At 47.0% G+C, this 22,527-nt stretch overlaps 1 protein-coding gene across 1 annotated transcript in view; it reads right to left on the bottom strand.

Annotated features, from left to right (window-relative positions):
- The window catches only part of IFT172 (intraflagellar transport 172), a gene marked incomplete in the record, with an annotated part of 949,422 nt that overhangs the window by 554,736 nt on the left and 372,159 nt on the right, over positions 1-22,527 (bottom strand). Inside the window, 3 exon segments of the mRNA XM_053710932.1 lie at positions 6,139-6,255; positions 6,586-6,721; positions 16,294-16,391. Coding sequence (XP_053566907.1) covers positions 6,139-6,255; positions 6,586-6,721; positions 16,294-16,391 — 351 coding nt within the window.

The raw sequence follows: 22,527 nt of genomic DNA, 5'->3' as shown, positions 1-22,527 counted from the left end.
GGAGCAAGGGGCAGAGCGAGAGAGAGAGAGGAGCAAGGGGCAGAGCGAGAGAGAGAGAGAGGAGCAAGGGGCAGAGCGAGAGAGAGGAGCAAGGGGCAGAGCAAGAGAGAGAGAGGAACAAGGGGAAGAGCAAGAGAGAGGAGCAAGGGGCAGAGCAAGAGAGAGGAGCAAGGGGAGTAGCAAGGGGCAGAGCAAGGGGCAAAGCAAGAGAGGAGCAAGGGGCAGAGCGAGAGAGGAGCAAGGGGCAGAGCGAGAGAGAGGAACAAGGGGCAGAGCAAGAGAGAGAGAGAGGAACAAGGGGCAGAGTGAGAGAGAGAGAGAGGAACAAGGGGCAGAGTGAGAGAGAGGAGCAAGGGGCAGATGAGAGAGAGGAGCAAGGGGCAGAGTGAGAGAGAGAGAGAGGAACAAGGGGCAGAGTGAGAGAGAGGAGCAAGGGGCAGATGAGAGAGAGGAGCAAGGGGCAGAGTGAGAGAGAGGAGCAAGGGGCAGAGTGAGAGAGAGGAGCAAGGGGCAGAGTGAGAGAGAGGAGCAAGGGGCAGAGCGAGAGAGAGGAGCAAGGGGCAGAGCGAGAGAGGAGGAGCAAGTGAGAGGAGCAAGGGGCAGACCGAGAGAGGAGCAAGGAAGAGGAGCAAGGCAGAGCGACAGAGGAGTAAGGGGAAGACCGAGAGAGGAGCAAGAGAGAGGAAGCAAGGGAGAGGAGCAAGGGGCAGAGCGAGAGAGGAGCAAGGGGCAGAGCGAGAGAGGAGGAGCAAGTGAGAGAATCAAGGGGCAGAGCGAGAGAGGAGCAAGGAAGAGGAGCAAGGAAGAGGAGCAAGGAAGAGGAGCAAGGCAGAGCGACAGAGGAAGCAAGGGGCAGAGCGAGAGAGGAGCAAGGGGCAGAGCGAGAGAGGAGGAGCAAGTGAGAGAATCAAGGGGCAGAGCGAGAGAGGAGCAAGGAAGAGGAGCAAGGAAGAGGAGCAAGGCAGAGCGACAGAGGAGTAAGGGGAAGACCGAGAGAGGAGCAAGAGAGAGGAAGCAAGGGAGAGGAGCAAGGGGCAGACCGAGAGAGAGGAGCAAGGGGAAGACCGAGAGAGAGGAGCAAGGGGCAGACCGAGAGAGAGGAGCAAGGGGCAGACCAAGAGAGAGAGGAGCAAGGGGCAGACCGAGAGAGAGGAGCAAGGGGCAGACCGAGAGAGAGGAGCAAGGGGCAGACCGAGAGAGAGGAGCAAGAGGCAGACCGAGAGAGAGGAGCAAGGGGCAGACAGAGAGAGAGAGGAGCAAGGGGCAGACCGAGAGAGAGAGGAGCAAGGGGCAGACCGAGAGAGAGAGGAGCAAGTGAGAGGAGCAATGGGCAGACTGAGAGAGGAGCAAGGGGCAAAGCAAGAGAGGAGCAAGGGGCAGAGCAAGAGAGAAGCAAGGGGCAGAGCAAGAGAGAAGCAAGGGGCAGAGCAAGAGAGGAGCAAGGGGCAGAGCAAGAGAGGAGCAAGGGGCAGAGCAAGAGAGGAGCAAGGAAGAGGAGCAAGGCAGAGCGACAGAGGAGCAAGGGGAAGACAGAGAGAAGAGCAAGAGAGATGAGCAAGGGAGAGGAGCAAGGGAGAGGAGCAAGGGGCAGACCGAGAGAGAGGAGCAAGGAGCAGACCGAGAGAGAGGAACAAGGGGCAGACCGAGAGAGAGGAGCAAGGGGCAGACCGAGAGAGAGGAGCAAGGGGCAGACCGAGAGAGAGGAGCAAGGGGCAGACCGAGAGAGAGGAGCAAGGGGCAGACCGAGAGAGGAGGAGCAAGTGAGAGGAGCAAGGGGCAGACCGAGAGAGGAGCAAGGGGCAGACCGAGAGAGGAGCAAGGGGCAGACCGAGAGAGGAGCAAGGGAGAGGAGCAAGGGGCAGACCGAGAGAGGAAGAGCAAGTGAGAGGAGCAAGGGGCAGAGCGAGAGAGGAGCAAGGGAAAGGAGCAAGGGGCAGAGCGAGAGAGGAGCAAGGGAGAGGAGCAAGGGGCAGACCGAGAGAGAGGATCAAGGGGCAGAGCAAGAAAGGAGCAAGGGAGAGGAGCAAGGGGCAGAGCGAGAGAGAGGAGCAAGGGGCAGAGCAAGAGAGAGAGAGGAACAAGGGGCAGAGCGAGATAGAGGAGCAAGGGGCAGAGCGAGAGAGAGGAGCAAGGGGCAGAGCGAGAGAGAGGAGCAAGGGGCAGAGCGAGAGAGAGGAGCAAGGGGCAGAGCGAGAGAGGAGCAAGGGGCAGAGCGAGAGAGGAGCAAGGGGCAGATCGAGAGAGAGAGAGGAGCAAGGGGCAGAGCGAGAGAGAGAGAGGAGCAAGGGGCAGAGCGAGAGAGAGAGAGGAGCAAGGGGCAGAGCGAGAGAGAGAGGAGCAAGGGGCAGAGCGAGAGAGAGGAGCAAGGGGCAGAGCAAGAGAGAGAGAGGAACAAGGGGAAGAGCAAGAGAGAGGAGCAAGGGGCAGAGCAAGAGAGAGGAGCAAGGGGAGTAGCAAGGGGCAGAGCAAGGGGCAAAGCAAGAGAGGAGCAAGGGGCAGAGCGAGAGAGGAGCAAGGGGCAGAGCGAGAGAGAGGAACAAGGGGCAGAGCAAGAGAGAGAGAGAGGAACAAGGGGCAGAGTGAGAGAGAGAGAGAGGAACAAGGGGCAGAGTGAGAGAGGAGCAAGGGGCAGATGAGAGAGAGGAGCAAGGGGCAGAGTGAGAGAGAGGAGCAAGGGGCAGAGTGAGAGAAGAGCAAGAGAGATGAGCAAGGGAGAGGAGCAAGGGAGAGGAGCAAGGGGCAGACCGAGAGAGAGGAGCAAGGAGCAGACCGAGAGAGAGGAACAAGGGGCAGACCGAGAGAGAGGAGCAAGGGGCAGACCGAGAGAGAGGAGCAAGGGGCAGACCGAGAGAGAGGAGCAAGGGGCAGACCGAGAGAGAGGAGCAAGGGGCAGACCGAGAGAGAGGAGCAAGGGGCAGACCGAGAGAGGAGGAGCAAGTGAGAGGAGCAAGGGGCAGACCGAGAGAGGAGCAAGGGGCAGACCGAGAGAGGAGCAAGGGGCAGACCGAGAGAGGAGCAAGGGAGAGGAGCAAGGGGCAGACCGAGAGAGGAAGAGCAAGTGAGAGGAGCAAGGGAAAGGAGCAAGGGGCAGACCGAGAGAGAGGATCAAGGGGCAGAGCAAGAAAGGAGCAAGGGAGAGGAGCAAGGGGCAGAGCGAGAGAGAGGAGCAAGGGGCAGAGCGAGAGAGAGGAGCAAGGGGCAGAGCAAGAGAGAGAGAGGAACAAGGGGCAGAGCGAGATAGAGGAGCAAGGGGCAGAGCGAGAGAGAGGAGCAAGGGGCAGAGCGAGAGAGAGGAGCAAGGGGCAGAGCGAGAGAGAGGAGCAAGGGGCAGAGCGAGAGAGGAGCAAGGGGCAGAGCGAGAGAGGAGCAAGGGGCAGATCGAGAGAGAGAGAGGAGCAAGGGGCAGAGCGAGAGAGAGAGAGGAGCAAGGGGCAGAGCGAGAGAGAGAGAGGAGCAAGGGGCAGAGCGAGAGAGAGAGGAGCAAGGGGCAGAGCGAGAGAGAGGAGCAAGGGGCAGAGCAAGAGAGAGAGAGGAACAAGGGGAAGAGCAAGAGAGAGGAGCAAGGGGCAGAGCAAGAGAGAGGAGCAAGGGGAGTAGCAAGGGGCAGAGCAAGGGGCAAAGCAAGAGAGGAGCAAGGGGCAGAGCGAGAGAGGAGCAAGGGGCAGAGCGAGAGAGAGGAACAAGGGGCAGAGCAAGAGAGAGAGAGAGGAACAAGGGGCAGAGTGAGAGAGAGAGAGAGGAACAAGGGGCAGAGTGAGAGAGGAGCAAGGGGCAGATGAGAGAGAGGAGCAAGGGGCAGAGTGAGAGAGAGGAGCAAGGGGCAGAGTGAGAGAGAGGAGCAAGGGGCAGAGCGAGAGAGAGGAGCAAGGGGCAGAGCGAGAGAGAGGAGCAAGGGGCAGAGCGAGAGAGGAGGAGCAAGTGAGAGGAGCAAGGGGCAGACCGAGAGAGGAGCAAGGAAGAGGAGCAAGGCAGAGCGACAGAGGAGTAAGGGGAAGACCGAGAGAGGAGCAAGAGAGAGGAAGCAAGGGAGAGGAGCAAGGGGCAGAGCGAGAGAGGAGCAAGGGGCAGAGCGAGAGAGGAGGAGCAAGTGAGAGAATCAAGGGGCAGAGCGAGAGAGGAGCAAGGAAGAGGAGCAAGGAAGAGGAGCAAGGAAGAGGAGCAAGGCAGAGCGACAGAGGAAGCAAGGGGCAGAGCGAGAGAGGAGCAAGGGGCAGAGCGAGAGAGGAGGAGCAAGTGAGAGAATCAAGGGGCAGAGCGAGAGAGGAGCAAGGAAGAGGAGCAAGGAAGAGGAGCAAGGCAGAGCGACAGAGGAGTAAGGGGAAGACCGAGAGAGGAGCAAGAGAGAGGAAGCAAGGGAGAGGAGCAAGGGGCAGACCGAGAGAGAGGAGCAAGGGGAAGACCGAGAGAGAGGAGCAAGGGGCAGACCGAGAGAGAGGAGCAAGGGGCAGACCAAGAGAGAGAGGAGCAAGGGGCAGACCGAGAGAGAGGAGCAAGGGGCAGACCGAGAGAGAGGAGCAAGGGGCAGACCGAGAGAGAGGAGCAAGAGGCAGACCGAGAGAGAGGAGCAAGGGGCAGACCGAGAGAGAGAGGAGCAAGGGGCAGACCGAGAGAGAGAGGAGCAAGGGGCAGACCGAGAGAGAGAGGAGCAAGTGAGAGGAGCAATGGGCAGACTGAGAGAGGAGCAAGGGGTAAAGCAAGAGAGGAGCAAGGGGCAGAGCAAGAGAGAAGCAAGGGGCAGAGCAAGAGAGAAGCAAGGGGCAGAGCAAGAGAGGAGCAAGGGGCAGAGCAAGAGAGGAGCAAGGAAGAGGAGCAAGGCAGAGCGACAGAGGAGCAAGGGGAAGACAGAGAGAAGAGCAAGAGAGATGAGCAAGGGAGAGGAGCAAGGGAGAGGAGCAAGGGGCAGACCGAGAGAGAGGAGCAAGGAGCAGACCGAGAGAGAGGAACAAGGGGCAGACCGAGAGAGAGGAGCAAGGGGCAGACCGAGAGAGAGGAGCAAGGGGCAGACCGAGAGAGAGGAGCAAGGGGCAGACCGAGAGAGAGGAGCAAGGGGCAGACCGAGAGAGAGGAGCAAGGGGCAGACCGAGAGAGGAGGAGCAAGTGAGAGGAGCAAGGGGCAGACCGAGAGAGGAGCAAGGGGCAGACCGAGAGAGGAGCAAGGGGCAGACCGAGAGAGGAGCAAGGGAGAGGAGCAAGGGGCAGAGCGAGAGAGGAGCAAGAGAGGAGCAAGGGGCAGAGCGAAAGAGGAGCGAGAGAGGAGCAAGGGGCAAAACGAGAGAGGAGCAAGGAGCGGAGCGCCAGAGAGCAAGGGGCGGAGTGCCAGAGAGCGGCCCCAGAGAGCAAGGGGCGGAGCACCAGAGGGGCAAGGGGCGGAGCGCGAATGTGGAGGATGGGAGGGTGAGAGCGAGCGAGGAGTATGGGAGGGTGAGAGCGAGGAGTATGGGAGGTTGAGAGCGAGCGAGGAGGATGGGAGGTTGAGAGCGAGCGAGGAGGATGGGGGGATGAGAGCGAGCGAGGAGGATGGGGGGATGAGAGCGAGCGAGGAGGATGGGGGGATGAGAGCGAGCGAGGAGGATGGGGGGATGAGAGCGAGCGAGGAGGATGGGGGGATGAGAGCGAGCGAGGAGGATGGGGGGATGAGAGCGAGCGAGGAGGATGGGGGGGATGAGAGCGAGCCAGGAGGATGGGGGGGATGAGAGCGAGCCAGGAGGATGGGGGGGATGAGAGCGAGCCAGGAGGATGGGGGGGATGAGAGCAAGCGAGGAGGATGGGGGGGATGAGAGCGAGTGAGGAGTATGGGGGGGATGAGAGCAAGCGAGGAGGATGGGGGGGATGAGAGCAAGCGAGGAGGATGGGGGGATGAGAGCGAGCGAGGAGTATGGGAGGTTGAGAGCGAGCGAGGAGGATGGGGGGATGAGAGCGAGCGAGGAGCATGGGAGGTTGAGAGCGAGCAAGCGAGGAATATGGGAGGTTGAGAGCGAGCGAGGAGGATGTGGGGATGAGAGCGAGCGAGGAGTATGGGAGGTTGAGAGCGAGCAGGGGGGGAAGGAAAGATGAGAACGAGTGAGGATGAGAGACAGTTTAGGAGGGGTGATTGATGAGGAGGCAATACGACCATGTGGCTTGTTTGCCATGTGTTACCCTGTGCGCTTCCTCCCACATGTCGGCTGATCTGTACATATTAACAGCTGCCTTCCAGTCTTTTGCTTCCAGATAATGATGCTCAGCCTCTCGCAGGCGTCCTTCGGCTTCCAGCTCCTGAAACAGACAATCTGTGAGTGCATGGTCACACACAATACATACAAAACACATGCATGCGCACATGCACTTAATACAAACAAGACACATGCACACAATACGCAGAACACAATACATACAAAACACATGCATGCGCACATGCACTTAATACAAACAAGACACATACACAATACATACAAAACTCATGCATGTGCACATGCACTTAATACAAACAATACACATGCACACATGCACTTAATACAAACAATACACATGCACTTAATACAAACAATGCACATACGCACACACAAATTGTAGGGAGACAACAATGAAGACCATGAGGGCACTTACTTTACCCAGATGCATGTGGGTGTCTGCCAGTAGATCCTGATGATATTTGGCCACAAGTCGGATCATGTCCTCGTACATTCTGTGTTTCTTGTACATTGTTATGGCAAGATCAGGCTCACCAACCGTGCTGTAAAGTCTGTGGGACAATACAAATGTTTGTTTTGCTAGGATCACAGCCCATTACTCATGTCCTATTAGGTTAATGAAACAAAATATCCCGATACACCACATCACAGTTTCACCCACATGTACAAGAGAAAATGTCAGAGCCGTGTATAAAAGGGAGCACGGAGACTCTTCATGCACTGATGCTATCACACTGTACTCTTCATGCACTGACGCTATCACACTGTAGTCTTCATGCACTGACGCTATCACACTATACTCTTCATCCACTGACGCTATCACACTATACTCTTCATCCACTGACGCTATCACACTATACTCTTCATCCACTGACGCTATCACACTATAATCTTCATGCACTGACGCTATTGCACTATACTCTTCATGCACTGACGCTATCACACTATACTCTTCATGCACTGACGCTATCACACTATACTCTTCATGCACTGACGCTATCACCCTGTAGTCTTCATGCACTGACGCTATTACACTATACTCTTCATCCACTGACGCTACCACGCTGTACTCTTCATGCACTGACGCTATCACACTGTACTCTTCATGCACTGACGCTATCACACTGTACTCTTCATGCACTGACGCTATCACACTGTACTCTTCATGCACTGACGCTATCACACTGTACTCTTCATGCCCTGACGCTATCACACTGTACTCTTCATGCCCTGACGCTATCACACTGTGCTCTTCATGCCCTGACGCTATCACACTGTGCTCTTCATGCCCTGACGCTATCACACTGTGCTCTTCATGCCCTGACGCTATCACACTGTACTCTTCATGCACTGACGCTATCACACTGTACTCTTCATGCACTGACGCTATCACACTGTACTCTTCATGCACTGACGCTATCACACTGTACTCTTCATGCACTGACGCTATCACGCTGTACTCTTCATGCACTGACGCTATCACGCTGTACTCTTCATGCACTGACGCTATCACGCTGTACTCTTCATGCACTGACGCTATCACGCTGTACTCTTCATGCACTGACACTATCACACTGTACTCTTCATGCACTGACACTATCACGCTGTAGTCTTCATGCACTGACGCTATCACGCTGTACTCTTCATGCACTGACGCTATCACACTGTAGACAGCTTGCCTTCTCCCACACCAAAGAGTAAGTCATGCAAACTACAGAGACTCACACGTGCATTCTACATTTAATAGACAGAAGTCCATCGAGTTTAACCTATACAAATCTTAATATACTTGCATTAAAAGCTCCAGTTGAGCTTAAATTATTCCTATTAAAATGCTGACCTATTTAACACCAGCAGTCAATACCCCTGCATTCTGTTTCTACCCAGAAATGTATCCAAACCATGTTTAAAGTGAAAACAGAATTTATGCTTACCTGATAAATTACTTTCTCCAACGGTGTCCGGTCCACGGCGTCATCCTTACTTGTGGGAATATCTCTTCCCCAACAGGAAATGGCAAAGAGTCCCAGCAAAGCTGGCCATATAGTCCCTCCTAGGCTCCGCCCACCCCAGTCATTCGACCGACTGACAGGAGGAAAAATATAGGAGAAACCATATGGTACCGTGGTGACTGTAGTTAGAGAAAATAATTCATCAGACCTGATTAAAAAACCAGGGCGAGCCGTGGCCCGGACACACCGTTGGAGAAAGTAATTTATCAGGTAAGCATAAATTCTGTTTTCTCCAACATTGGTGTGTCCGGTCCACGGCGTCATCCTTACTTGTGGGAACCAATACCAAAGCTTTAGGACACGGATGAAGGGAGGGAGCAAATCAGGTTACCTAAACGGAAGGCACCACGGCTTGCAAAACATTTCTCCCAAAAATAGCCTCCGAAGAAGCAAAAGTATCAAATTTGTAAAATTTGGCAAAAGTGTGCAGTGAAGACCAAGTCGCTGCCTTACATATCTGATCAACAGAAGCCTCGTTCTTGAAGGCCCATGTGGAAGCCACAGCCCTAGTGGAGTGAGCTGTGATTCTTTCAGGAGGCTGCCGTCTGGCAGTCTCATAAGCCAATCGGATGATGCTTTTAAGCCAAAAGGAAATAGAGGTAGAAGTCGCTTTTTGACCTCTCCTTTTACCAGAATAGACGACAAACAGAGAAGATGTTTGTCTGAACTCTTTTGTAGCTGCTAAGTAGAATTTTAGAGCACGGACTACATCTAAATTGTGTAGCAAACGTTCCTTCTTTGAAACTGGATTCAGACACAAAGAAGGTACAACTATCTCCTGGTTAATATTTTTGTTAGAAACAACCTTTGGAAGAAAACCAGGCTTAGTACGCAAAACCACCTTATCTGCATGGAACACCAGATAGGGCGGAGAACACCGCAGAGCAGATAACTCTGAAACTCTTCTAGCAGAAGAAATAGCAACCAAAAACAAAACTTTCCAAGATAATAACTTAATATCTATGGAATGTAGAGGTTCAAACGGAACCCCTTGAAGAACTGAAAGAACTAGATTTAGACTCCAGGGAGGAGTCAAAGGTCTGTAAACAGGCTTGATCCTAACCAGAGCCTGAACAAATGCTTGAACATCTGGCACAGCTGCCAGTCTTTTGTGAAGTAAAACAGATAAAGCAGAGATCTATCCCTTTAGAGAACTCGCAGATAATCCTTTCTCCAAACCTTCTTGCAGAAAGGAATGAATCTTAGGAATTTTTATCTTATTCCATGGGAATCCCTTGGATTCACACCAACAGATATATCTTTTCCATATTTTATGGTAAATCTTTCTAGTTACCGGTTTTCTGGCCGGAACCAGAGTATCTATCACAGAATCTGAAAACCCACGCTTTGATAGAATCAAGCGTTCAATCTCCAAGCCGTCAGCTGGAGGGAGACCAGATTTGGATGTTCGTATGGACCCTGAACAAGAAGGTCCTGTCTCAAAGGTAGCTTCCATGGTGGAACCGATGACATATTCACCAGGTCTGCATACCAAGTCCTGCGTGGCCACGCTATCAAGATCACAGAGGCCCTCTCTTGTTTGATCCTGGCTACCAGCCTGGGAATGAGAGGAAACGGTGGAAACACATAAGCTAGGTTGAAGGTCCAAGGTGCTACTAGTGCATCTACTAGAGTCGCCTTGGGATCCCTGGATCTGGACCCGTAGCAAGGAACCTTGAAGTTCTGACGAGACGCCATCAGATCCATGTCTGGAATGCCCCATAATTGAGTCAACTGGGCAAAGATCTCCGGGTGGAGTTCCCACTCCCCCGGATGGAATGTCTGACGACTCAGATAATCCGCTTCCCAGTTTTCCACACCTGGGATGTGGATCGCAGATAGATGGCAGGAGTGATCCTCCGCCCATTGTATTATTTTGGTCACTTCTTTCATCGCCAGGGAACTCCTTGTTCCCCCCTGATTATTGATATACGCAACGGTCGTCATGTTGTCTGATTGGAATCTTATGAATCTGGCCTTTGCAAGCTGAGGCCAAGCCCTGAGAGCATTGAATATCGCTCTTAGTTCCAGAATGTTTATCGGGAGAAAAGACTCTTCCCGAGACCATAGTCCCTGAGCTTTCAGGGATTCCCAGACCGCACCCCAGCCCACTAGACTGGCGTCGGTCGTGACAATGACCCACTCTGGTCTGCGGAAGCTCATTCCCTGGGATAGATGGTCCAGGGTCAGCCACCAACGGAGTGAATCTCTGGTCTTCTGATCTACATGAATCACTGGAGACAAGTCTGTATAGTCCCCATTCTACTGTTTGAGCATGCACAGTTGTAATGGTCTTAGATGAATTCGTGCAAAAGGAACTATGTCCATTGCTGCAACCATCAACCCTACTACTTCCATGCACTGAGCTATGGAAGGACGTGGAACAGAGTGAAGAACTTGACAAGCGCTTAGAAGTTTTGACTTTCTGACATCTGTCAGAAAAATCCTCATTTCTAAGGAATCTATTATTGTTCCCAAGAAGGGAACTCTTGTTGACGGAGACAGAGAACTTTTTTCTATGTTCACCTTCCATCCGTGAGATCTGAGAAAGGCCAGAACGATGTCTGTATGAGCCTTTGCTTTTGAAAGGGACGACGCTTGTATTAGAATGTCCTCCAAGTATGGTACTACTGCAATGCCCCTCGGTCTTAGAACCGCTAGAAGGGACCCGAGTACCTTTGTGAAAATCCTTGGAGCAGTGGCTAACCCGAATGGGAGGGCCACAAACTGGTAATGTTTGTCCAGAAAGGCGAACCTTAGGAACTGATGATGTTCTTTATGGATAGGAATATGTAGGTACGCATCCTTTAGATCCACGGTAGTCATAAATTGACCTTCCTGGATAGTGGGTAGAATCGTTCGAATGGTCTCCATCTTGAACGATGGTACCCTGAGAAATTTGTTTAGGATCTTCAAATCCAAAATTGGTCTGAAGATTCCCTCTTTTTTGGGAACTACGAACAGATTTGAATAAAATCCCATTCCTTGTTCCTTTATTGGAACTGGGTGTATCACTCCCATCTTTAACAGGTCTTCTACACAATGTAAGAACGCCTGTCTCTTTATTTGGTTTGAGGATAAGTGAGACATGTGGAACCTTCCCCTTGGGGGTAGTTCCCTGAATTCCAGAAGATAACCCTGAGAAACTATTTCTAGTGCCCAGGGATCCTGAACATCTCTTGCCCAAGCCTGAGCAAAGAGAGAGAGTCTGCCCCCTACTAGATCCGGTCCCGAATCGGGGGCTACTCCTTCATGCTGTTTTGTTAGCAGTGGCAGGCTTCTTGGCCTGCTTACCCTTGTTCCAGCCTTGCATAGGTTTCCAGGCTGGTTTGGGCTGTGAGGCATTACCCTCTTGCTTAGAGGATGCAGAATTAGAGGCCGGTCCGTTCCTGAAATTGCAAAAGGAACGAAAATTAGACTTATTCTTGGCCTTGAAAGGCCTATCTTGTGGGAGGGCGTGGCCCTTTTCCCCCAGTGATGTCTGAGATAATCTCTTTCAATTCTGGCCCAAAGAGAGTTTTACCTTTGAAAGGGATGTTAAGAAATTTTGTCTTGGATGATACATCCGCTGACCAAGACTTTAGCCAAAGCGCTCTGCGCGCCACAATTGCAAACCCTGAATTTTTTGCCGCTAATCTAGCTAATTGCAAAGCGGCATCTAAAATAAAAGTTAGCCAACTTAAGTGCGTGAACTCTGTCCATAACCTCCTCATATGGAGTCTCTCTACTGATCAACTTTTCTAGTTCCTCGAACCAGAACCACGCTGCTGTAGTGACAGGAACAATGCACGAAATGGGTTGTAGAAGGTAACCTTGCTGTACAAAAATCTTTTTAAGCAAACCTTCCAATTTTTTATCCATAGGATCTTTGAAAGCACAACTATCCTCAATAGGAATAGTAGTGCGCTTGTTTAGAGTAGAAACTGCCCCCTCGACCTTAGGGACTGTCTGCCATAAGTCCTTTCTGGGGTCGACCATAGGAAATAATTTCTTAAATATAGGGGGGGGGAACAAAAGGTATGCCGGGCTTCTCCCACTCCTTATTCACTATGTCCGCCACCCGCTTGGGTATAGGAAAAGCGTCGGGGTGCACCGGAACCTCTAGAAACTTGTCCATCTTGCATAATTTCTCTGGAATGAACAAGTTGTCACAATCATCCAGAGTAGATAATACCTCCTTAAGCAGTGCGCGGAGATGTTCTAATTTAAATTTAAATGTCACAACATCAGGTTCAGCTTGTTGAGAAATTTTTCCTGAATCTGAAATTTCCCCATCTGACAAAACCTCCCTCATGGCCACTTCAGATTGGTGTGAGGGTATGACAGAACAATTATCATCAGCGCCCTCCTGCTCTTCAGTGTTTAAAACAGAGCAATCGCGCTTTCTCTGATATGCAGGCATTTTGGATAAAATATTTGCTATGGAGTTATCCATTACAGCCGTCAATTGTTGCATGGTAATAAGCATTGGCGCGCTAGAAGTACTAGGGGCCGCCTGCGTGGGCAAAACTGGTGTAGACACAGTAGGAGATGATGTAGTATCATGTCTACTCCCCTCATCTGAGGAATCATCTTGGGCAATTTCATTATCTGTGGCAGTACTGTCCATACTTTGTTTGGACGCTATGGCACAATTATCACACAATTTTGAATGGGGAGACACATTGGCTTTCATACATATAGAACATAGCTTATCCGAAGGCACAGACATGTTAAACAGGCTTAAACTTGTCAATAAAGCACAAAAACCGTTTTAAATCAAAACCGTTACTGTTTTAAATCAAAACCGTTTACCAAAATTTCACCACATTGTCTTAAAGCATTAAAAGTATTGCACACCAATTTTCAGAGCTTTAACGCTTAAAATAGCGGAACCGGAGCCGTTTACAAATTTAACCCCTATACAGTCCCAGCTACAGCCTTTGCTGTGACCTAACCAAGCCCAGAGGGGAATAAGATACCAAATGACGCCTTCTAGAAACTTTTCCAACTACTTTCAGGTCCTCACACATGCATCTGCATGTCTTGCTCTCAAAAACAACTGCGCAGTAATGGCGCGAAAATGAGGCTCAGCCTACAACTGGGAAGGCCCTCCCTGACTGGAAAAGGTGTCTAACATAGTGCCTGACGTTAAAAAACGTTCCCCAAGTTTATACGTGTGAATTATCAGCATAAACATGTATAAAATGTCCAAATAAAGCAATCGATTTAGCCCATAAAAGTGTCTACCAGTTTTATAGCCCATATTAAGCCCTTTATTCTGTTTGAGACTAAGAAAATGGCTTACCGGTCCCCATGAGGGGAAATGACAGCCTTCCAGCATTACACAGTCTTGTTAGAAATATGGCTAGTCATACCTTAAGCAGAAAAGTCTGCTGTTTCCCCCAACTGAAGTTACTTCATCTCAACAGTCCTATGTGGAAACAGCAATCGATTTTAGTTACTGTCTGCTAAAATTATCTTCCTCTCACAAACAGAAATCTTCATCCTTTTCTGTTTCAGAGTAAATAGTACATACCAACACTATTTTAAAATAAACTCTTGATAGTAGAATTAAAAAAAAAACTACATTTAAACACCACAAACTCTTAACCATCTCTGTGGAGATGTTGCCTGTGCAACGGCAAAGAGAATGACTGGGGTGGGCGGAGCCTAGGAGGGACTATATGGCCAGCTTTGCTGGGACTCTTTGCCATTTCCTGTTGGGGAAGAGATATTCCCACAAGTAAGGATGACGCCGTGGACCGGACACACCAATGTTGGAGAAAGTCAATTCTAGCGTTTGTGAAACTCTAGGATTGACCATTAAAGCAAATAAAGGGGACTTTCATTCATGAAATCTGGCTACCAAGGGCGCCAAGCCAAGCCAAGCTATTGGCTAAGAGGTGAAACAGGGTTATGCCGTGGGCTGCCTTAGCAGCTCAGAACAGCGAACGCTTGAAACAAGTAAATGAGCTTTCAGCATGAAGTATTTTATACTTTATGAATAAAAGTCACCTTTATTTGTTCCAATGGTCAATCCTAGTGTTTCAGAAATGCTAGAATTGACTTTCAATTTAATGTATCTAATATATTGGCATTCACTATCTCCGTCTGTAATGAGTTCCACAATTTGATTGCGCTTATAGAGAATTGTGGGGGGTTACATTGCAGGGGATTAAATCTCCTTTCCTCCAGCCTTAAATTGTGACCTCTTTTCACAAACAGTTTTCTTAGAGTAAACAGAGCTTCTGTCAGCTCTGTATATGGGCCTTGAATATATTTATATAAAGTAATCATGTCACCTCTCAAGCGCCAGTTTGGCTAGCCTCTCCTCATAGCTTAAATTCTCCAATCCCCTTATTAGTATTGTGGCCCTTCTGTGAACTTTTTCTAGGTCTGAAATATCTTTTTTTTTTTTAGATCGGTCCCCAGAACTGCACTCCATACTCAAGGTGTAGTCTTACCAGGGATTTATATAGTGACAGAATTATGCTTTCCTCCCTTGCATCAATGCCTCTTAATACATGCTAGTATCTTATTAGCCTTTGAAGCCGCTGCCCAGCATTGTGCACCCATCTTTAGCTTGTTATCTATTACTACTCCCAAATCCCTTTCCTCCTCTGTTTGGCTAAGTCTTGTCCCATTTAAATAATATGTTGCCTGCTTATTTTTACTTCCAAAATGTAGAACCTTGCATTTTCCCATATTAAATCTCATGTTCCATTTACCTGCCCATTACCTGTACTGATCCCTGGGGGACTCCACTGAATACCTTTGTCTAATCTGAGTAGGATCAGTTTACTACTTCTCAATGCTCCCTGTCATTTATCCAGTTATTTATCTATGAGCTAACATGACTAGATCAGATATCACAAGGTCACAGCGTCACTTGGTCAGGTATCATATGTCATGGGGTCACTAGATCAGATATCATAAGGTCATAGTGTCACTTTGTCAGGTATCACAGGTCACGGTGTCACTAGATCAGGTATGACAGGTCACAGTGTCACTAGGTAGGGTATCACAGGTCACAGTGTCACTAGGTCGGGTATCACAGGTAACAGTGTCACTAGATTAGGTATTACAGGTCACAGTGTCACTAGGTCAGGTATCACAAGGTCACAGTGTCACTAGATCAGATATCACAGGTCACAGAGTCACTAGGTCAGGTATCACAGGTCACAGTGTCACTAGATCAGGTATCACAGGTCACGGTGTCACTAGATCAGGTATCACAGGTCACGGTGTCACTAGATCGGTATCACAAGGTCACGGTGTCACTAGATCAGTATCACAGGTCACGGTGTCACTAGATCAGGTATCACAGGTCACGGTGTCACTAGATCAGGTATCACAGGTCACAGTGTCACTAGATCAGGTATCACAGGTCACGGTGTTACTAGATCAGTATCACAAGGTCACAGTGTCACTAGATCAGGTATCACAGGTCACGGTGTCACTAGATCAGTATCACAAGGTCACGGTGTCACTAGATCAGTATCACAGGTCACGGTGTCACTAGATCAGGTATCACAGGTCACGGTGCCACTATATCAGTATCACAAGGTCACAGTGTCACTAGATCAGGTATCACAGGTCACAGTGTCACTAGATCAGGTATCACAGGTCACGGTGTTACTAGATCAGTATCACAAGGTCACAGTGTCACTAGATCAGGTATCACAGGTCACGGTGTCACAAGATCAGGTATCACAGGTCAGGGTGTCACAAGATCAGTATCACAGGTCACAGTGTCACTAGATCAGGTATCACAGGTCACAGTGTCACTAGATCAGGTATCACAGGTCACAGTGTCACTAGATCAGGTATCACAGGTCACGGTGTTACTAGATCAGTATCACAAGGTCACAGTGTCACTAGATCAGGTATCACAGGTCACGGTGTCACAAGATCAGGTATCACAGGTCACGGTGTCACAAGATCAGTATCACAGGTCACAGTGTCACTAGATCAGGTATCACAGGTCACAGTGTCACTAGATCAGGTATCACAGGTCCTAGTGTCACTAGATCAGTATCACAGGTCCTAGTGTCACTAGATCAGGTATCACAGGTCACGGTGTCACTAGATCAGTATCACAAGATAAGGGCATCAGTAATTTGGTTTACCTTTCCGCCTCTCTGTATCGTCCCTGCTTTTCCAACTCCCTGGCTTGAGTCACGTACAGCAGTGACACCTCCTCCTGCGCCATGCACTTTGAGGCCAACTAAAATAAAGACATGTCTAGTTACAGATGATTCACAGACAGAGCCTTTATTATCAAGTGTGTATTCCTGTTGTGGTGCATGTCATGTGATATGAGCAGAAACTGAGCAAAATGCACTAAACACACAGAGCATAACTAAAGAGACACAATAACAACCATGTCCTCCTAGGTTGCTTAGAAGTAATCTGATTCAAGTGACCACCATTTCCAGCATTGCTATCCTTAGACGTCATATAATCGTCTGGCCTGAGCGGATACACAATTATCCGTTATCCAGCTAAGACTACGGCAACACTGCCGAAACGCGTCAGCTGTTCATTCACCTTTACATCCCATTGAACAATCAGCTGCTGTCAGCAATTACGGAGTACATTTCATTTTTCGAAGCACATTACAATTTGTCATATGTTGCTGTTCTTTTGAGTACTTTTATTGCAGCGTTTATGGCGAATAAAACGCTGATCCACACATCCACTGGTGCTCCTGTCTTTCTTTATTTACCTTGAACCATTGGATCCCTACGGAGAGCACAGTTGAGGTATTGCGCCTCCTCCCCTCCCCCTCCCGTGGATTGGATGGCACACTCACCGGGTGATGATGTCACAGGCCGCTGACCAATAGGAGGAGCCGCACGCGTCTGAGGAGGGCGGGGGTTCAAGCTGGTTGTTGTCGACGGAACCAAGGAGCTCAATCTGGGGCTAAGGAGAAGAAAACCGGCATACGGATACGGATCGCGGACGACCGCTGATCAGGATACAGTCCGCAGACCAAACACAGGAGAAAACCCCTCCCTAGGACCGGACGCGGTAAGTCGACCATACATAAAGCTCTATCTTAGTGCGGAACTTTTTGTTTGCTACACAATTATCCGTGTCATACAAATGGTATTACAAGACCAGAGACTTATGTTGCTTAAAAATAAATTAACCCCAAATTCTTTTTCATGACTCAAATACAACATACAATTTTATTCAAACTTTCCAATGTCAAGTTACATTCATTTTTTAAGCATCCTTTGTTGAAGGAACAGCAATGCATTAATGGAAACTAGCTGAACACATAGGCTGAAAGACAGAGATATATATGTGCATCCTGCAATCAGCAGCTAGCTCCCAGTAGTGCAGCTCCTGAGCCTACCTAGGTATACTTTGTTACAAATGATACCAAGAGAGCATATTAGATAGCATAGAAGAACAGTGTCAGTATATGGCCGGGTTATAATACAATATATTTATTATTATTCTTTAAAACAAAACCCCAATAAAATGCATATACAAAACAATAACATTAATATAAATTCCTAAATTCTTTATATTAGTTAAATTTATAAACACATTGAATTATATTTAGAGAGAACCAGATGTGAATCAAACTATACAAGCGTAAACTGTTACAATATTCTTTACAAAGCAAACCAAATGTACCTTCAGAATTAACCTTATTCACAATTTAATTTCATTACATCACCACAATGAAATACCAACTTATGAGCCACTAACTTTCAGACCAGCACAATTAAACTACTTTGCCACAATTGATCCTATATAACTCCAATTATATACATCAGAAATGATATATATTATTTGTGCAAACAACCAACTCCTATGCCAATTTATCCAAGCTGAAATAAATTCTTAATTATCTGCAATTAAGACAAATTCTAATATATATATATATATACATATATATTTGCAAAGATAAATTACTTAACATTAATGATTAATTTTAAACTACACAGGGCTATGAAACACAAGTTTAAAATATAAATTGAGCCCTTTTAAATTTACTAACTGCAATTAGACTGTAGCGATAATGAATGTATTTGCTTTAAAATATCGAATTATATACTTAACAATTTTATACTTCACCAAATAAGCAAATAAATTCTTCCAGGGTTCCTCTGATAAATCCAATTTCACCTCATAAATTAAAAGAGGTAACTTTTGCAAGATGGATAAAAATTAGGCCCAGATTGCTTTATAATAGACTGGATCCCAAGGCAGCAGTTTGTCAGTCAAAAATTCAGCAGCAGACCCTTTTTTCTCTCTTGCCTGGGGTTATATCACGCAATATAATCCCACCCCTTTTTATTCTAATCATCAGAGATAAATTTGATAGGCCCTTAACGGAGCTTTTCTTTTTGGATTGGCCCTTCAGATGCTTAGTATTGATTGGTTATTTGGGAGATGCTTCCCTGATTGGCTCATCAGGCTCTGTATGTGTTCCAATAGTTAATTTATTTAGCTGTCATACTAGTTTTAATCCCCTAGGGGGCAGTAGACAACCGCAAATGCAGCTTCACCATCAAAAATTTCTAACAATTATTTAACCTTTAAAATGATTATCCAACATACCATAATCTTTTGTATTAATAAATCATGTTTCATATATGGTCCGCAGTGTGTCATTTTATCTGATCATTTTAAGACCAAACGTGAAAATATTTCACTTATAATATATTAAAATGCATTTAAAATCATATTTTCTATGAACCGATTTAAAAGGATTATAATACCTTCATCATGGATTTAATTGCTTTCTCAGTTATCATCTTAATATAATTATATCTATATTGGATTAATATCCCATATAGATTAATATTTCATATCTGTATATTTCTTTTTGAGTGTATAAAGCATATGATATTAAAACACCAATTACATATGAACTTATTAGATGCCTGAAAAACATAAAGAAATAGGTTATTAAAATTGGACATTTTAAATTGAATGTATTGCTATTTATTAAATTCAGCATATATATCCCAATTTGTCCCTTAGATATCTGGCATTGTATTGTATCTCAATAGGAATGCAGTATATTTCATATTTCTAATAAATTTTGAATGCATGAAACACCAGATGCAGGTCTGAAATGAAATAAATAATGTTGTTAAAAATGTCAAACATTTATACATCTATTTGCAGTTATTCATTTAATTTATTACAAATCTGAAAGGCATTTCTTAGATCCATGTATAGATATTTATACAGTCTGAGGTATATATTTAATGTTTGAAAAATATATATATATGTTTTTCCAAACTTCAAGTCCTTAAGACTTCTATGATTTAAAAAAAAAAATACATAGGTTAAGACATGTTAACATCTTAACTCTCAGGCTTTCAACTTCCTAGGCATAGATAATATCCTAAATTTTTATGTTCATATTTAATATGTGTCAGAATATACATGTTCATTTGAGTATCTTAAACTTACATAAAAAATTGGTGCAATTCTTTTGTAAGATTTATATTCCCCATGTCATACAGATTTGAAATGCCAATTGTCTGGGATCTGCATATGGGAAACTCTGCAGAGGACAATTCACACTTAGGTGATATGAGTCACTTCTTCAGCTAAAAACTGGTTCTCCCTCTGAATCAAAAGAATCCTCAGACATCATGTCTGTTTATCCACAGGGGTTCCTGTGATCTAAGTAATTAATTTCTTAGGCTAAATTATTTGAGAGATTTCAATATGGGAAGGCTATCCAACAATGAACCATTAGAAGTTACCTCTCTTCTGAGACTGTGATCAAAGGCTCTTTAGATGTGACATTATCTCTTATAGTTTTGGGACCAATGTTTGCTCTTTTGAGATAACTATGCAAACAATTCCTTTGATGAAAGAGAGGGGGCTGGTCTATTAAAGTGACATCTTGAGTTTTACAAATAATATGGAATATTTGGTGTATACAACTATATATATATATATATATATATATATATATATATATATATATATATATAATAACATTCACAGATCCTGATATAAATCCCCCCTTACAATTTTAAATAGATGTAGGACACCTGTATTTGAATTGGCTTAAAGTCAGTGGTACTTGGTGAGTGAATTGACAGTATGCGTCTAGACAGCCTTCTATGAAGAGAGTCCGTTATTTTTTAACATTCACAGATATCCTGACAGCATGAAAGGTTCATATTGACGTCATGGCCCCTTTAATCCCTTCTTTACTGCAATAATCGTAGCTACATAAAAACACAAAGTTCAAACAGAAAAGGGAACAGAGACACAAACCAGAATGGCCAGTGAATTAGAGGTGGGCAGGCAGAGCAGAGTTTGTTCCAAAGAGTCTCAAAAGCTGTCACTTATTTCTTGATCTGCTTCTATCTCCTACAAATATTGTCCTCAAGAAAAAAAAAACTGTTAAATGTCTGAATGTCAGGATGTGCTCTTCTACTGGAAACTCCTGCAGCTTGGTGCTCCTTCCTTAGATCCTGTGTTAGCGTGTACTACACAGTATGGACTCTTCTACTAGAAGCTTCTGCAGCTTGGTGCTCCTTCCTTAGCTCCTGTGTTAGTGTGTACTTCACAGGATGGGCTCTTCTACTGGAAGCTCCTGCAGCTTGGTGCTCCTTCCTTAGCTCCTGTGTTAGTGTGTACTACACAGGATGGGCTCTTCTACTGGAAACTCATGCAGCTTGGTACTCCTTCCTTAGATCCTGTGTTAGTGTGTACTACACAGGACGGGCTCTTCTACTGGAAACTCCTGCAGCTTGGTACTCCTTCCTTAGATCCTGTGTTAGTGTGTACTACACAAGATGGGCTTTTCTACTGGAAGCTCCTGGAGCTTGGTACTCCTTCCTTAGATCCTATGTTAGTGTGTACTACACAGTATGGACTCTTCTACTGGAAACTCATGCAGCTTGGTACTCCTTCCTTAGCTCATGTGTTAGTGTGTACTACACAGTATGGGCTCCTCTACTAGAAACTCCTGCAGCTTGGTGCTCCTTCCTTAGCTCCTGTGTTAGTGTGTACTACACAGGATGGGCTCTTCTACTGGAAACTCCTGCAGCTTGGTGCTCCTTCCTTAGATCCTGTGTTAGTGTGTACTACACAGGACGGGCTCTTCTACTGGAAGCTCCTGCAGCTTGGTACTCCTTCCTTAGATCCTGTGTTAGTGTGTACTACACAGGACGGGCTCTTCTACTGGAAACTCCTGCAGCTTGGTACTCCTTCCTTAGATCCTGTGTTAGTGTGTACTACACAAGATGGGCTTTTCTACTGGAAGCTCCTGGAGCTTGGTACTCCTTCCTTAGATCCTATGTTAGTGTGTACTACACAGTATGGACTCTTCTACTGGAAACTCATGCAGCTTGGTACTCCTTCCTTAGCTCATGTGTTAGTGTGTACTACACAGTATGGGCTCCTCTACTAGAAACTCCTGCAGCTTGGTGCTCCTTCCTTAGCTCCTGTGTTAGTGTGTACTACACAGGATGGGCTCTTCTACTGGAAACTCCTGCAGCTTGGTGCTCCTTCCTTAGATCCTGTGTTAGTGTGTACTACACAGGACGGGCTCTTCTACTGGAAGCTCCTGCAGCTTGGTACTCCTTCCTTAGATCCTGTGTTAGTGTGTACTACACAAGATGGGCTTTTCTACTGGAAGCTCCTGGAGCTTGGTACTCCTTCCTTAGCTCATGTGTTAGTGTGTACTACACAAGATGGGCTTTTCTACTAGAAGCTCCTGCAGCTTGGTACTCTTTCCTAAGCTCCTGTGTTAGTGTGTACTACAAAGTATGGGCTCTTCTACTGGAAACTCCTGCAGCTTGGTACTCCTTCCTTAGCTTCTGTTTTAGTGTGTACTACACAAGATGGGTTCTTCTACTGGAAGCTCCTGCAGCTTGGTGCTCCTTCCTTAGATCATGTTTTAGTGTGTACTACACAGGATGGGCTCTTCTACTGGAACCTCATGCAGCTTGGTACTCCTTCCTTAGATCATGTGTTAGTGTGTAATACACAGTATGGGCTCTTCTACTGGAAGCTCCTACAGCTTGGTACTCCTTCCTTAGATCATGTGTTAGTGTGTACTACACAGGATGGGCTCTTCTACTGGAAGCTCCTGCAGCTTGGTACTCCTTCCTTAGATCATGTGTTAGTGTGTACTACACAGTATGGGCTCTTCTACTGGAAGCTCCTGGAGCTTGGTATTACTTCCTTAGCTCCTGTGTTAGTGTGTACTACGTAGAAAAATAAGGGGGAAAGCAGCACTGTTGGGTACACTCTAAGACCATACAGGGAGGGTGTATTTGGTTACACACACGAAGAGTCAGGAGTGGGTCAAAATAAAACATAACTTCTAATTAATTAGTATTGATAAAAGGTGAAAGACGCAT

Source organism: Bombina bombina, chromosome 4 (assembly GCF_027579735.1).
Source record: "Bombina bombina isolate aBomBom1 chromosome 4, aBomBom1.pri, whole genome shotgun sequence".
NCBI classification, from domain to species: Eukaryota; Metazoa; Chordata; class Amphibia; order Anura; family Bombinatoridae; genus Bombina; species Bombina bombina.
The sequence above is the reverse complement of the archived record's forward strand: the minus strand, read 5'-3'. Positions and strand labels throughout refer to the sequence as shown.